At 40.3% G+C, this 14,002-nt stretch overlaps 1 protein-coding gene across 1 annotated transcript in view; it reads right to left on the bottom strand.

The window, feature by feature from the left end:
- Nucleotides 1-13,303, bottom strand: part of LOC111865731 (Krueppel-like factor 2) — a 44,840-nt gene extending 31,537 nt beyond the window's left edge. The window contains exon 1 of the mRNA XM_023853980.2: nt 13,064-13,303. Within this exon, the coding sequence (XP_023709748.1) occupies nt 13,064-13,150 (87 nt within the window). The 5' untranslated portion in view covers nt 13,151-13,303. The remainder of the gene's footprint in view (nt 1-13,063) is intronic.
- Between the last annotated feature and the right edge of the window lie 699 nt (nt 13,304-14,002).

Here is a 14,002-nt window from a genome sequence, read left to right as displayed (position 1 = left end):
CCCGAAGGATTCTTGGAACTCATTTCTCTTAGAGGCTGAGTCAACCCTAGGGCCATAGTGCGGCTGGATTAGGTCAATTGAAGAATCCAATGAACTCATCGGAAATCGAAATCACAGAAAACACTGTTCTTCTATTTTTCCCTGCATGTATGTTGCGTGTGTTGCCTAGTAACAGCAACTATTTATAGAGTCACTGTTTAGCAACGGGTCTATGCGCCAAAATATTGTAATATATCTTAAAGAAATAGAGTGGAAAGTTGTGGACTAATTTCAAATGGTCCAAGGTATTGTCCAGTTGCTGCTGGCTTTTGTGAACATGGTAATGAACTTTGGGGTCCCATTGAAGGAGGGAAATGCCTTGAGTAGCTGAGCGTTTATTGACGTCTTAAGGAGGATCCTGCTTTTTACTTTGTTGGTATCTTAATTACCGGGTTGACAACTTAGTATCAGGAACTAATTAAGAGATCAGGTGTTGATATTGTAGAGATCTGGTCTGTATTTCCTGAGTAAGTCGTAGCTAAACTAGTTAGGATGCCTGTCATCAGCATCAACATTAGTAAAACAACCCTATTAGAGTCACAGCCTTTCTTATAAGATTCTGCCGGGTTTGTCTTGAAATAGATAATCCGGTCTGTCCCTCTTTATGTCCCGCATTAATTTTTGGAGCAAGGTCGTCAGCCTTGCATTCATGACCCAACTTGGGGCACCAAGTCATTTTATTTATGCCCCTCAATGGCAGGGTGGTCCAGTTACACCCCCAGGCACCGGATTCATTTTTCGTCGCATTTTACGACTCAGGGCCGCGGTGGAGGTATTATAACCCGCCTCCATACGGGTTAGTAAGGATAAAAATACAGGCTTAAATCTCCACTGGCTGCTGCCAAACATATGTACTTGAAATAATTGAAAGAATGCAGTGTTTTTAAACCTCTAAAAAATAGAGGTAGCTATACACTAATAGCTTTATCCAAGTGTGAATTTTGCCTACACAGTGTAGTTGTGTGTTTCGTACAATTCTCACAATAAACAGTGAGTATTTCCTTAAACAAAATTAATTTGCTGGTTATTTGAGGTTTTGTGCCTCTTCTGTGAGTAAAAAGTAAAGTAAAGATATCCCTGTAACAGGCCGTGAAGGCCCATAGGGTTGTGAGTGTTGAGGTTCCCACATTTTCTAGACAATCGGCTCATACATGGCGGAAAGGTTGTCAGCACTACGCGCCGGCCGCCCTTTATCCCCCAAGAATATTCCAAGAATATTCCTGGCAGGAATAATAAATAGCTTCCATATCGACCATGCAATCATGTGCTCTGTGATTATCGTGATATTTCTCAGTCCCTCCAAGAAAATCAGAAGATATTATCTAAAAGTTGCCCAATAACCCTTTCCTTCCAAACATGTCGAAATTCATAGTATATATCTTTACGTAATTTCTCATTAGGTAGATTCTAAAGGGTTCTGACGTTGGTGGATGACACAGAATTTCTGGGTTTTTGGACTTTTCCCATCGTCCGGAATTCTAGGTAATAGAGGACACGACGTTTCGGAAACTGGATCTATTTCGAGATTAACTCTTTCCAAAGGGCCCAAATGAGTAGGTGTCTTCCTTTCTCACCTGAAGATGGAAACAGATCCAGTTTCCGAAACGTCGTATCCTCTATTACCTAGAATTCCGGACGATGAAAAAAGTCCAAACACCCATTAATTCTGTGTTCTCATTAGGTGTTGTAAAATTTGCACATTCATCGCGGCGTTGGAAATAAACCCAAAATAAATACAGAAAGGTAGGTTGTCGTGGAATTTGAGTGATATATCGCAGCTGTGAGAATTATATGAACAGTTTTCTTTTGAACAAGAGAAGGAGGCTGAGGCACATCAGGGTTCTGCTCCAGTGGGAGTCCGCTTGGTCAGCAAGTCATGCAGTGCTGCCTGCCTACTTTGCACGCCCTTTTTGTAAACGATAAATTAAATTGATAATTCTTTTAGAATGACTTGCATTTCTTGGAGAGCGTTTCAACTTCTGTGTCCGTCGAGATCCTAGACAGATATCAACCATAAAGTAACTGTTAAATGGGTCTCTTATCAGAGCGGCGTGCCCCATACTCAGGTTTTGAAAGCAGGAGACCGTCTCTCGATACGAAATGTACAGTAGTTGCGAATGTACTGAATAAATAAAAGCCAGCTTCATGTATGTATGTCTCACAATGATGTGGTTACTCTCTGAATGTCTGACAGCGTCAGTCGTGAAACGGTTTCGACACGATTCAGTAACCCACGTGCGTCATTTCACATCTTTTATAAAACAGTAGGTAAAACGAAATGAGATTCAGGCAGGAAGGAAGAGATAAGTGGGCCTAAGAAAAAGGTAAAATTATCCGTGTTATAGGCCGTGGAGGCCCATACGTTTGTAAGACGTTGAGGCTCCCATATTCTCTAGAAAATCGGCTCACAGATGGCGGTGAGATTGTCTGCCCCGGCCACCTTTGCCCCCCCCCCCAGGAAGATTCCTGGTACACATTTCTGTTAGAGGCCGAATCGACCCCAAGGCCATTGTGCGGTTTGAAGGATTACGTCATTTGAAAAGTCCAATGATATCGAAAATCGAATCCGCGATCATGTGGTTTTTAGCATAGAGCCTCTTCCAACTACGTTACCACGTGTCCCTATAAGAAGTCGTAGGACGCATAAATACTACAAGGAGTGCGACAGGACACGGTAAAAGGACGGAAAAGAGACAAAACTACAGAAGGAATAAAGTAAATAAAACAAGGCAGGAGAACTAAAGATTGAAGACAAGAAAAAAATGATTTTTCTATGAGGAACTAAACCTACGCATGCGCTAAGTGGTCACGATCAGATGACGGTAATTTAGAGTCATTACGTATTTATTTATGTAATAAATGAAAGGACAGTTTAATTTTCAACGGGCGCTATATCAGTATTGCGTAAACGGTCATGAACAGCTAAGCAGCAGCGGACCCCTGCTCTGGGCAAACAACTCCTCACCGTACAAGAAAACAGCGTGGTACCGAGTGTCACACGGAGCTTCGTATTTCGACGGCCTCTTTCGTTGGAAATTTGGAATGTCTGCAGTCTATCTATCTATCTAGGGCCGGCCATAAGCCAAGCGGTTAGTCGCTGGCTTCCCACCGCGGCGGCCCAGGTTCGATCCCGGGTCTGGTCAAGTGGGATTTGTGGTGGACAAAGTAGCGCTGGGGCAGGTTTTCTGGAGTACTTCGGTTTCCCCTACCAATCTTCATTCCAGCAATTGCTCCACAATCACCCTCACCTATCATCTGGGGCTGGTACATAGGCCAGAAGTGGCCGCAGTACAAGGGACTTAGTCCCACCCCACTAGAGATAAAAAAATCTATGTATCTATGGCTCAACAGCCCTTTATCGGACCTTGGCCGCTTTTTCATTTTCTTAAGCGTATACACAGTCGGTAGGACTACTTAGACGAGGGATCAGCCCTTCGCAAAGCCGCTAACTTCACACAGAACAACACAAACAGAATAAACGCACACAATACAGACACCCATGCCTTGAGTTGGATTCGAACCCACGATCCCAGCGTTCGAACGAGCGAAAGCAGTTCATGCCTCAGACCACGCAGTCGCTGTGATCGGCAGTCTCAAACCATTGGGATTAAAAAGTAATACAGGACAAATTATAAGAATGAAAGCCCATTCTGTGATAGATACTGAAGTATGAGACGTAGTTTCACGGAATCTGGTCTGGTTTCTGCCGTGTTGCTGCAACACGACACGACTGATCACGTCACGTCATCCGGGAGAGAAATTCTTGTCTTAGTAATTATATTGATAGATGAGTGAAATGGCTTATATTACGGTTTCTGAGCGAGGGATATTGCAACGCCATCATAACTTTTGACTTAAACAAACCAGTCTAACAAGAGATTTACGTGAAAGTTAAAACGCCACAGACCTGTTGTTAATTGGTTGTCTTGTATGCTATTGCTATTCTTACTCAGTCCTATTAACTATCCCTCGTTCTTGTCGCTGATGTCTTATTTAATTTTGCTACTTACGTCATACTCGCAATTATATGAACTCCTTGCTTTAATAATGAAAATACTCTGAATTTTTCCAACAGAGTTATGTATGTGTTTCGTATGATTCTCAGAATAAACAGCCACTCTTTCCCTGGAACATATTGTCGCTTGCGTATTCGTTGCCGCTGAAATATTTTTACTAAGTCGTTGCCTAGCAATGGACGTCTATTCTGACTTCACTATTGTGGCTTTCGGGTGTCATGTCACAATATTAAACTAGTCTTTGTAATGAAGACGAAGGACTAGCACATTTTGTGCGAAGTATCATCTGATTTCTTAAAAAAAGTTATTCAAACAATTTTCAGGCTTCAAATTGGTCGTCTTCCTACAGGTAAAGCCGGGGAAATATTCATATCCACGATCGTAATGTTTAGTGCAATGTCAGGTTTATATTTGCTTCGAATGAATCCTTCGAAATGGCCGCCCTAAATATCTTGTATTATAAAAGAACTTCGCTTCATAGAATTTATAAAATAATAAATATAAAATAAAACAACATAAATTGTGCAAAGAAAAATCGTGTTTATAAAATATTTTTGCTGATATAATTGTTTTAAACCGCTAATTTAATAGTAGAATTAAGTTACTGGAAGTTACTGATAACTAAATACAAATTGAACCTTCAATGTTCTGGGTTCTCGCCTTATGTGTTATCGCACAATGCGGTACCGTAATACGCGAGATAAGAATACAAACTTTAACCACTGGGAGAGAGTCGAAACTCATACGTTAAGACTCTGAACTCAAATTCTTTATGTCGTTTGCTTTTCTCACTTTTTATTCTTTCGGATTTGTGAAAGTTTTCAGTAAAAGTAAAGGTAAAGGTATCCCTGTAAGAGGCCATGAAGGCCCATAGGCCTGTGAGACGTCGAGGCTCCCAAATTTTCTCTAGACAATAGGCTCACAGATGGTGGTAAGGTTGTCAGCCTTACGTTTCGGTCGCCTTTTACCCCTCAGGAAGATTCCTGTTACTCACTTCTGTTAGAGACTGAGTCGACCCCAGGGCCATAGTGAGACTGAAAGTCAATACACCCTAGAAAACATACCGCTTCTTGTTTACAAAATTCTGTCTTATTTTCAGAGAAACAATAGCTGTTTATTCTGAAAAGTACATAAATAAGTTATGCATACAGAACATCGCGTTACTTAATCGTAAACAGCCGATCACGGTGGCCGCGCCGTCTCAACAGTCTTCGCTCACTCGAAAGCTGGGATCGTGGGTTCAAATCCCACTCAAGGCATGGATGTCTGTGTGCGTTTATTCTGTGTTTATGTTGTTCTGTGTGTAGGTAGCGGCCTTTTGACGGGCTTATCCCCCATCCAAGAAGTCCTACCGACTGTGTATAGGATTAAGAAACAGAAGTGAAGTAAAGCGTTTCACCGATGCCCTAAGCTCCAAAGTGGGAGAAACAGGAGATAAAGAAGAATCTCCATAAAGCAGTACATAGAGTATACGGTGTTAATTGAATGAATTATTAAAAGAAGAAATGTAATATTGAAAAGATTATGTATGTATATTGTGACATGTCAACGCATTGCCAGGCAACGGCTCGATAAACACCCCGCGATAAGCTCACGCAACAATAGGACGAATGTTATAGCACGTTGCTAGATAGCAGTCAGCGCGCCAATGGACTGACGAGATAGCAGTCATGTGACTTGTGTTTTCAATGTTTTCTGCGCCATGTCCATTTTTTGGCAACAGAACTGTAAATTTCTACAATAATAGAAGGTGTTTTCTATGTGTGGTCCGAAGAGAAATTTAATAGGGGACAGTGAAGGTCGTTTGCGAGTAGTCACAACTGAGTCAAGGACACGAAGCCGCCATGGAAATGAGCTGAGTTGAGAGATCAGTTCTGTACGAGGGTACAATGCAGTACAGTGCAGTATTGTTTTAAGAGTTAGTTGCAAGAGTGAGGCTGTGAAGAAAAGACTTCATGTATGATATCTGGAGTGTGTAATTCAGTCAGATTGTAATACTTCCCGTGTTTTAATTGCGTTACCAGGATACGACTAGTGTGTGTGTGTCACAAAGAATTGTAAAGAGTAGAAATAGCGATAGCGCTATAATTACGAGTAATTAATGGAGGTGTGTATCAGGAGTAAATAAACCCGTTCATCCAGTCTAGAACCCGCGTTATTAGTCACTAATACACGTGACTATATATTTCTTTTTGCAATGAAGCCAGGAAAAATAATCTGGTGGTGGGTTAGGGAACTTAAATTTCTTACTCACACAATTTCCGAATACTACACGTAATTTAGATGAGAGATGTGACATAATAAGATCTTAACGTAAATGTTTTCCTCACTATAACTTCTTGAAGACTGTAGCTCACTTAAATAGCATTAAGAATTCAGCTGCTCCTTCACAACCAGAAGGCCACAGCCTTAACATAAAAAAGATTCACAATAAATTCACATCGAGCTGAAGTCTTGTGTCGCGGTACGTTTAACAATGCTGTTCTTTTCAGGATCTGTGGCTATTAAGCATATTAAAATCTCACAGAATTACTGGGTTTTTGGTCTTTTTCCATCGTCCGGAATTCTAGGTAATAGAGGACACGACGTTTCGGAAGACATATACTCAGTTGGTGTAGGTGTCTTCTTTTCTCACATGAAGACGGAAACAGATGCAGTTTTCGACACGTCGTGTCTTCTATTACCTACAATTCCGGACGATTGCAAAAGTCGAAGAACCCAGTAATTCTGTGTGTCATCCACCATCGTCGGAACCCTTTAGAATCTACTTTAAAATCTGCTGTTTCACTTTGAACATGTCTCATATTTGTCGTGGATGAGGAGAACTGTGTACCGCTGGTCTGGATTGTATTTACGTCGAACTCCCACGCAGTATCCGCGGGTGGTATCAATATAAATCTCTCTGGTACCTATCCGCATCATCTGCTTTAACATTTAAGGGCTCAGCACCCTTCCTAAAAGGAGAACTTGTTTGTTTCGCATAATTCCCGGAATAAACAGTATTATTCTTTTAATCTGCATCAACGTGTTGCTCTTGCTAAGGAATCGCTATGAATTTTCTTTGATGCAGGATCTGAAATCTTAAATTTTGTTTAGGCTAATTTCAGGCGTCCAAATGCTGAATCTAATTAAAATGTTTAAGTATTAAGTTGGACTCATAAAGATTTGCGTCACTCTGGCAACTATTTTGAATTTACAGAGCCCAAATTCCGACGAATGAAATTATTTTCATAGAAGTTATATTTTTAAAATCGCTTCTTCTGAAGTAATGAGTAACTGTGGCTAATGTCGGTCACAGTAGCCGCGCGGTCTAAGGCATGAACTGTCTTCGCTCGCTCGGAAACCGGGATCGTGGGTTCGGATCTGTTTCCTGTGAGGTACGAACTGAATTCTTATATATTATTCTTATACACTGCCGGTCACAGTAGCCGAGCGGTCTAAGGCATGAACTGTCTTCGCTCGCTTGGAAACCGGGATCGTGGGTTCGGATCTGTTTCCTGTGAGGTACGAACTGAATTCTTATATATTATTCTGATACACTGCCGGTCACAGTAGCCGAGCGGTCTAAGGCATGAATTGTCTTCGTTCGCTCAACACTGGGGATTGTGTTGGAATCCTACTCACGGCATGGCTGTTTGCTTTTATATGTTTGTGTTGTCCTATGTAAATAGCGGCCTTCCGATAACCTGATCAGGGAGTTCTTCCGTCCGTCTACAAGATTAATAAACTGAAGTGAAACAAAACGTTTCACAGATGCCCTATGCTCCAAAGGAGCAACAGGAATATGTGAATGAATGAATTGATGAATATCCCTATATAAAGGTGAAGGTAAATTTGTACCTGTGCATGATTAATTAATAATCGAACCATGAAGACGTACATGTGAGTAGAGATATAGCTCCACCCTTCTTGACCTCTGCAATAGATGGAGGTGAATGGTCAGGTTCACGAACCGGCCCGCTCTATTCCAGGACAAATAGCCCCCAGTACCCACTGGATAGGAGGCTGGTTGGGCCTCACAACCGGTCGCCATGTTTTGGAGCAGAGAAGAATATATTGCCTCTGCTTGGAATCGAACTCCGGGATCACGGTTCGTAGTCTCGGTATGCCAACTAAGCTATCCCTGTTCCGTTTTCCATACACTATCAAATGAACATGCTATAAGATAGGTATGTTGTAACCAACCCTACATATGTCATTTTAATTCTTTCCTCATAAGAATTTTCAGATGCATCCATTTCTAGAGAAGGACAGCCGTCACTCTAAAAATATGAATGTGGTTGAGGGGCTATGCTACAAGCTGGAAGGTTGCGGGTTCAAGTCCCGATGAGGTCATTGGATTTTTTTCAATTGACATAATCCTTCCAGCCGCACCATGGCCCTGGGGTCGACTCAGCCTCTAACAGAAATGAGTACCAGGAATTAATTAAATAATTTTCCGCGGAGTAAAGCGCGGCCGGCGCGTAAGGCTGACAACCGTACCACCATCTTTGAGCCGATTGTCTAGAAAATGTGGGATCCTCAACGTCTCACAACCCTATGGGCCCTTTACGGCCTGTTACAGGGATAGCTTTACTTACTTTTTATTTTTACTGAGAATTAAATCATACCGCAAACAGACTACGGTTTAGAGGTTCGTTTTAGTAAAAGACTGTTCATCTCTTACGTATTTACAGGGAGGAACATGGCTGCTACATGTGAACAAGGGTGTGAGTGGGGAGACTGTCTTTATGACTCTGCACATCAAATTAATAACAGAATTTATGCCAAGAAACTGTGGCCAGTGATGAAGGTAGGGCCTGCCGGACTTTGGAGCCGAATTGCCCGGTAGAAATGCACAAATATTTCATATCTTTCGAAACATAGGCAACTCTGCACCACTCTTCAAGACAAGACATTTCTAACTCTAATTCTCACAGCAATGGGAAACTTAACAATTTGAAGTTCTTAACAGTCTAGTAGGAGTGGTTAAAACTCTCCTGACTGCAACCTTCCATAAAATTTCGATAATGAGCAACAAAGACAAATTTCCCCATGGAATGTGAAATAATTCGCCTATATCATAGCACGTTATGTAGGCCGCGCCATAGCTCCCATCGCGGCGGCCCCGGTTCGATCCCGGGTCTGGTCAAGTGGGATTTGTGGTGGACAAAGTAGCGCTGGGGCAGGTTTTCTCTGAATTCTTCGGTTTCCCCTGCCAATCTTCATTCCACCAATTGCTCCACAATCACCCTCACCTATCATCTGGGGCTGGTACAATAGGCCAGAAGTGGCCGCAGTACAAGGGACTTAGTCCCACCCCACTAGCAATAAAAAATAGCATGTTATGCTGCTGCTGAAACTGCTTAAAATTAACAGGAAACAAACTATTATTCTTTAATTAAGTGTAGTTTATGTTTCTTGTAGACAGGCGAATTTAAACAAACTTAAATATAAATTATGTGACCATCGTAACATACATGCCTATGTGCATGCTGGGTAATATAGTTGGACAGTACGTAGCCTGTAGACATTCTGATCTTCATGCATCGATTCGTACCGATTCCACAGTTTGGGCAATGTGTCGTAAATGACAAAATTATGTTTCGTTTACAATTTCTTTATTAAAACTGTCACAACACAACTATTTTAAGGTCAGTGCCTAGTTTGGTTCTGCTACATGTTTTGGCTATTGAAAGCTATCATCAGACAAATACATGGCCAATATATATACACCACTGAACTGCAGTAGTAATAAAATTGGATACAATAATATTAATTATATTAAAATACTTGGCGTAAAAATTCAATAAATTAGATTAGATAAAACAAAAGTTATGGTATAAAACAAAAATAAAATTGTAAGATTTGAGGCTTTCACGGCGGTGACTATGAAGAAAGCAGTCTTCTGGGATTTGGCACCGTGTATATGTGGTGTTAACCGACGTTTCGGAGNATAAGTTCCTCCGAAACGTCGGTTAACACCACATATGCACGGTGCCAAATCCCAGAAGACTGCTTTCTTCAAAAATAAAATTCTTAGATTGATGTTTTACATCATCGAGTCAGTCGTTGGATTTTGTGATTTTTGTTACGTTCCCACGGTCAAATTGGAGTATTCTATATTTTGTGTATATATAATAAACTGTTATTGGAGGCTCTTGATGTAGATGTAGTAATATTAATGTTAATTATTTAGTCGGCGCCTCATCTTACAAAGTATTGTCCGTTCTGTAGGGAATGTAAACAGCGCCACTTAATATAGTTGTGCTGTGACAGTTTTAATAAAGAAATTTTATATTATAACACAACTGGATGCATGAAATGAAAATTATGTTTCAATTGTTATTTTTCACAAGCATTTTTAATTAGTTTACAGAATTCTATATTATAAGCCAAAATTGTAACTAATTTATCAGAAGTCACTTTTTTATGTTCATGTCTATATACTGTCTCTTTCCATGACAGAATATGAATCAAGCACTACTTATTGTACAACATAGTCACAGAATTCAAACCATTAATTAATGAGTGGCTTTTCCATGATATTCAGAACTGAATTAACTTATGTTCATGTTTTGCACAGATCACCTCTGGTTGAAGGAAGCCAGGTCTACGAATTTTGTTCCTACACGAAAATATAATTGCTGTAAATATGTCACTAAGTGTATTATTTTTCCTTGCAATTTTTTTTTCAAATTTAAAAGCAAAATTCTTAAATGAAGTTCATAAAAATGTGCTGAAATAGCACTAAGTACTAGAAAAATTAATAACATAACTTATAACTGGGATGTGGGAAGTGTGAGTAATCTTGGCACTGGGCAGGAAAGAATTTTAAAAGTTAAGAGTTTTTAATTCCACGGTAAATAATCGTTACGGTATTTTTCAGGGTGGGAAATGAAGGAGGGACGTTCAGAATTTTCCACGTGAGGTTCCACTTCTCCAGAGTCGAAAACAGAGAATTATACATTTATATCTTTTGAAGTCATGACGAGAATTTCAGAATTCGATCTGCGAGACATCGTATAATTTGTTAAACATTTAAACTCCGTGACAACTATTAGTATCACATTCTTAGCCTCTAAAATATCCTACAGTTGGTCCATATCCTGTACTTATGTATTTCGTAAGATTATCTAAATGTCCAGCAGTTACTAGCCAAAACACTATTAACAACTTCGTACTTGTGAGACACATGTTTTTCTGCAGTATGAAATAAATATTTAAATGTTATTCAAATATATTTCGTGCTTCAGAGTGTTAAGAAGTAATGGAAAATATGAGATTCTTTGATTCGAAGCAGCCCTGCAGAACTGGTCATGCCGGCCAGGAAATTCTCGCTTAATTGGAATGAATGTTAAAGATACAAAAGCTAGACAAAAACTCTCGTAATGTTCAATGTCGATTACTTTGTTCAAGAGGAAACATGTTCGCAAACAGTTGAGTCAGAACAGAGGTTAGGAGAAGATTCTGGTGGTAAAAGTTAATAATTTTAGGTCACGTACTACATAATTTATTTTGTTTTACTGTAAGAATAGTACAGGGTGATTCTGAATTATTGTTTCCGTGATCAGTAATTTTCAAACCAGAAATAACAAAACTTCTTAAGGAATATGATAGATCATGTTAAAGTTTTTTTTTTTTTGCATTTTTTAATATTAATTATGTAAATATTAAAACGTTTTGAGTCACATTTTCACATTCCGTAAGCTTTTTTTTTTCAGTTTGAAAATTATGGAACATGGAAATCCCGTCAGTAATTCAGAATCAACCTGTTTTATCGTTTATTAAGGACTGTACGGGAATTAACTTATTGCTGCTTAATATTATATTGTAAGGTCCTTTTGCGCTGTTCTTGCTTCCTGCGTGCTTTTCTGCGTGTCTTACTCTCCTGAACAAGACAACACAACGCACCAACTTCACACAAGCGTATAGATGAAGCCTGGGTAGAAATTAACACCAGAAGGCAGCAATTTTATCATCAAAACCATTTTAACACATGATGATGGTCATATTGGCAGAAAACATTTTAAACTTTTAAAGTTAACAAGTTTTGTGGGAAGCGATGTTTCACGTAAGACTGAATAATAGACTCTAAGCTTAATGCCGTTTATTATTTCAGCATTGTAGGTATTTTTTTAATGAAATCGATCTCTCATTTGACTCTCAATCCACAAGTATTACGACAAGTTTAAAGTAAATAAAAAGGCAACTTCTAGTGCCATATAGAATGTAATTAAATTATGCAAGAAATACAAATATGAAAAATGATATTATTAAAGTAGTTATGACTTGCGAAATATTTATGGAGATTAAAAGAAATAAAATCGGTCTTGGTGATCAGCCGCTGCTCTCCGGAGCAGAAGTTCAACGCTTCGAATACCGTCTTCACCAGAAAGAAATGATTTGATGGATGGTCACAGGTGACTGGGAATCATTCACTTATGGTGGAGATACATACGGCCTCAGAAGGCCCGGAGACAGGGACTAACTCTATCGATTGGGTCCAAATGAGTAGGTTTTACCTGAAGACGGAGACAGAATTCAGTCTCGGGAAATTTTGTGTTTTAAATAAAAAGAGGATGACGGATAATGTCCAGAAACATAATATTTTTATTTTCATTTGACTTTTGTTCTGAACTACCGTGAATTATGGTAAAAAAAGGCAACTGTTGTAAATCTGTTTATATCTTAAAGCAGTTTATGAATCGAACTTTTCTCCGGAATTCCATGCCTTTTCTTTTTATTGCTAGTGGGGTGAGACTAAGTCCCTTGTACTGCGGCCACTTCTGGCCTATTGTACCAGATGACAGGTGAGGGTGATTGTGGAGCAATTGGTGGAATGGAGATTGGCAGGGAAAACCGAAATACTCGGAGAAAACCTGCACTAGCGCCACTTTGTCCACCACAAATCCCACTTGAGCAGACCCGGGATCGAACCCGGGCCGCCGCGGTGGGAAGCCAGCGACTAACCGCTTGAGCTATGACGCGGTCAATTCCATGCCTTAATAGCACTTTAATGTACTTACATCTTGGAACGTTTCGGTCATCTTTCCAGGGACCGCGGCACAACAAAACTCGTTATGATTATCGGCACATAACACTGAACTTGTCATTGGCCCGGATCTGTCCGGGTCCTTTGAAAGTAATCCACTTTTGATGATCACTTAGTACATCCACCCACTCGGTCACCAAAATCCATCAGCAGATCTCTTGTGGAGCTCTGCTGTGACGCGCGCGCGCGCTCTTCAGCGCCGTCTACCCGCTCGCAGCGGACACAACCAACTGCTCTCATTGGATTGCTTTCCAGAATACCTGAGGCTCCTACCCCCCGCTCCCCTCCCACACTTCCACATGTCTGCCTAACAGTAGTTCTGAACGATTCGATTTCTATCCGATCGTTGCTGCAGATTTCACGCTGGCACATGTCCAACGGGATATTACCCAGAAGGTAGCATTCTTCAGCTATACAACAATGCTACAGGCGAGATTAAAAGTGGATTGTTGCGATTATGAAGCGGGAGATGAAAGCTTATATTCCTGTCTGTGTGCTACTACCTCATCATGGTGCTTCGATCACCTGACAACGATGCTAGCGGGGGCATATTCTCCTGGTAGGGTCATTCATAGAGGGCCAGACGAAAGGAAGGCCCTGGTGTTCGAGGTTGGGGGTTTGGTGTGATGCAATGAACCTTACTTAGTAAAACAGTTTGTATTAAGAAACCTGACTGTAGATGCTGAATGGAAAACTTTGGGGAAAATGTGAAACCTTTGTTGGGCATCATTCTTAGACAATCATAGTGCCGAAAATATAACTAAATAAGAAAATTAATTTTCTCACATTTTTATGGCTAAACGACTAATAATAACGGGTTAGGATTGAGTGATTGGATTTATTGATCACTCCTTTACAATCAATCTTAATCACAATAACTTCACAATAAATGGACTCGCTCCATTCTGGTCTC

The sequence above is a fragment of the Cryptotermes secundus genome, unplaced genomic scaffold (genome assembly GCF_002891405.2).
Source record: "Cryptotermes secundus unplaced genomic scaffold, Csec_1.0 scaffold183, whole genome shotgun sequence".
Taxonomy (NCBI): domain Eukaryota; kingdom Metazoa; phylum Arthropoda; class Insecta; order Blattodea; family Kalotermitidae; genus Cryptotermes; species Cryptotermes secundus.
Note: the sequence above shows the minus strand (reverse complement) of the source record. Positions and strands in the feature narration are given on the sequence as shown.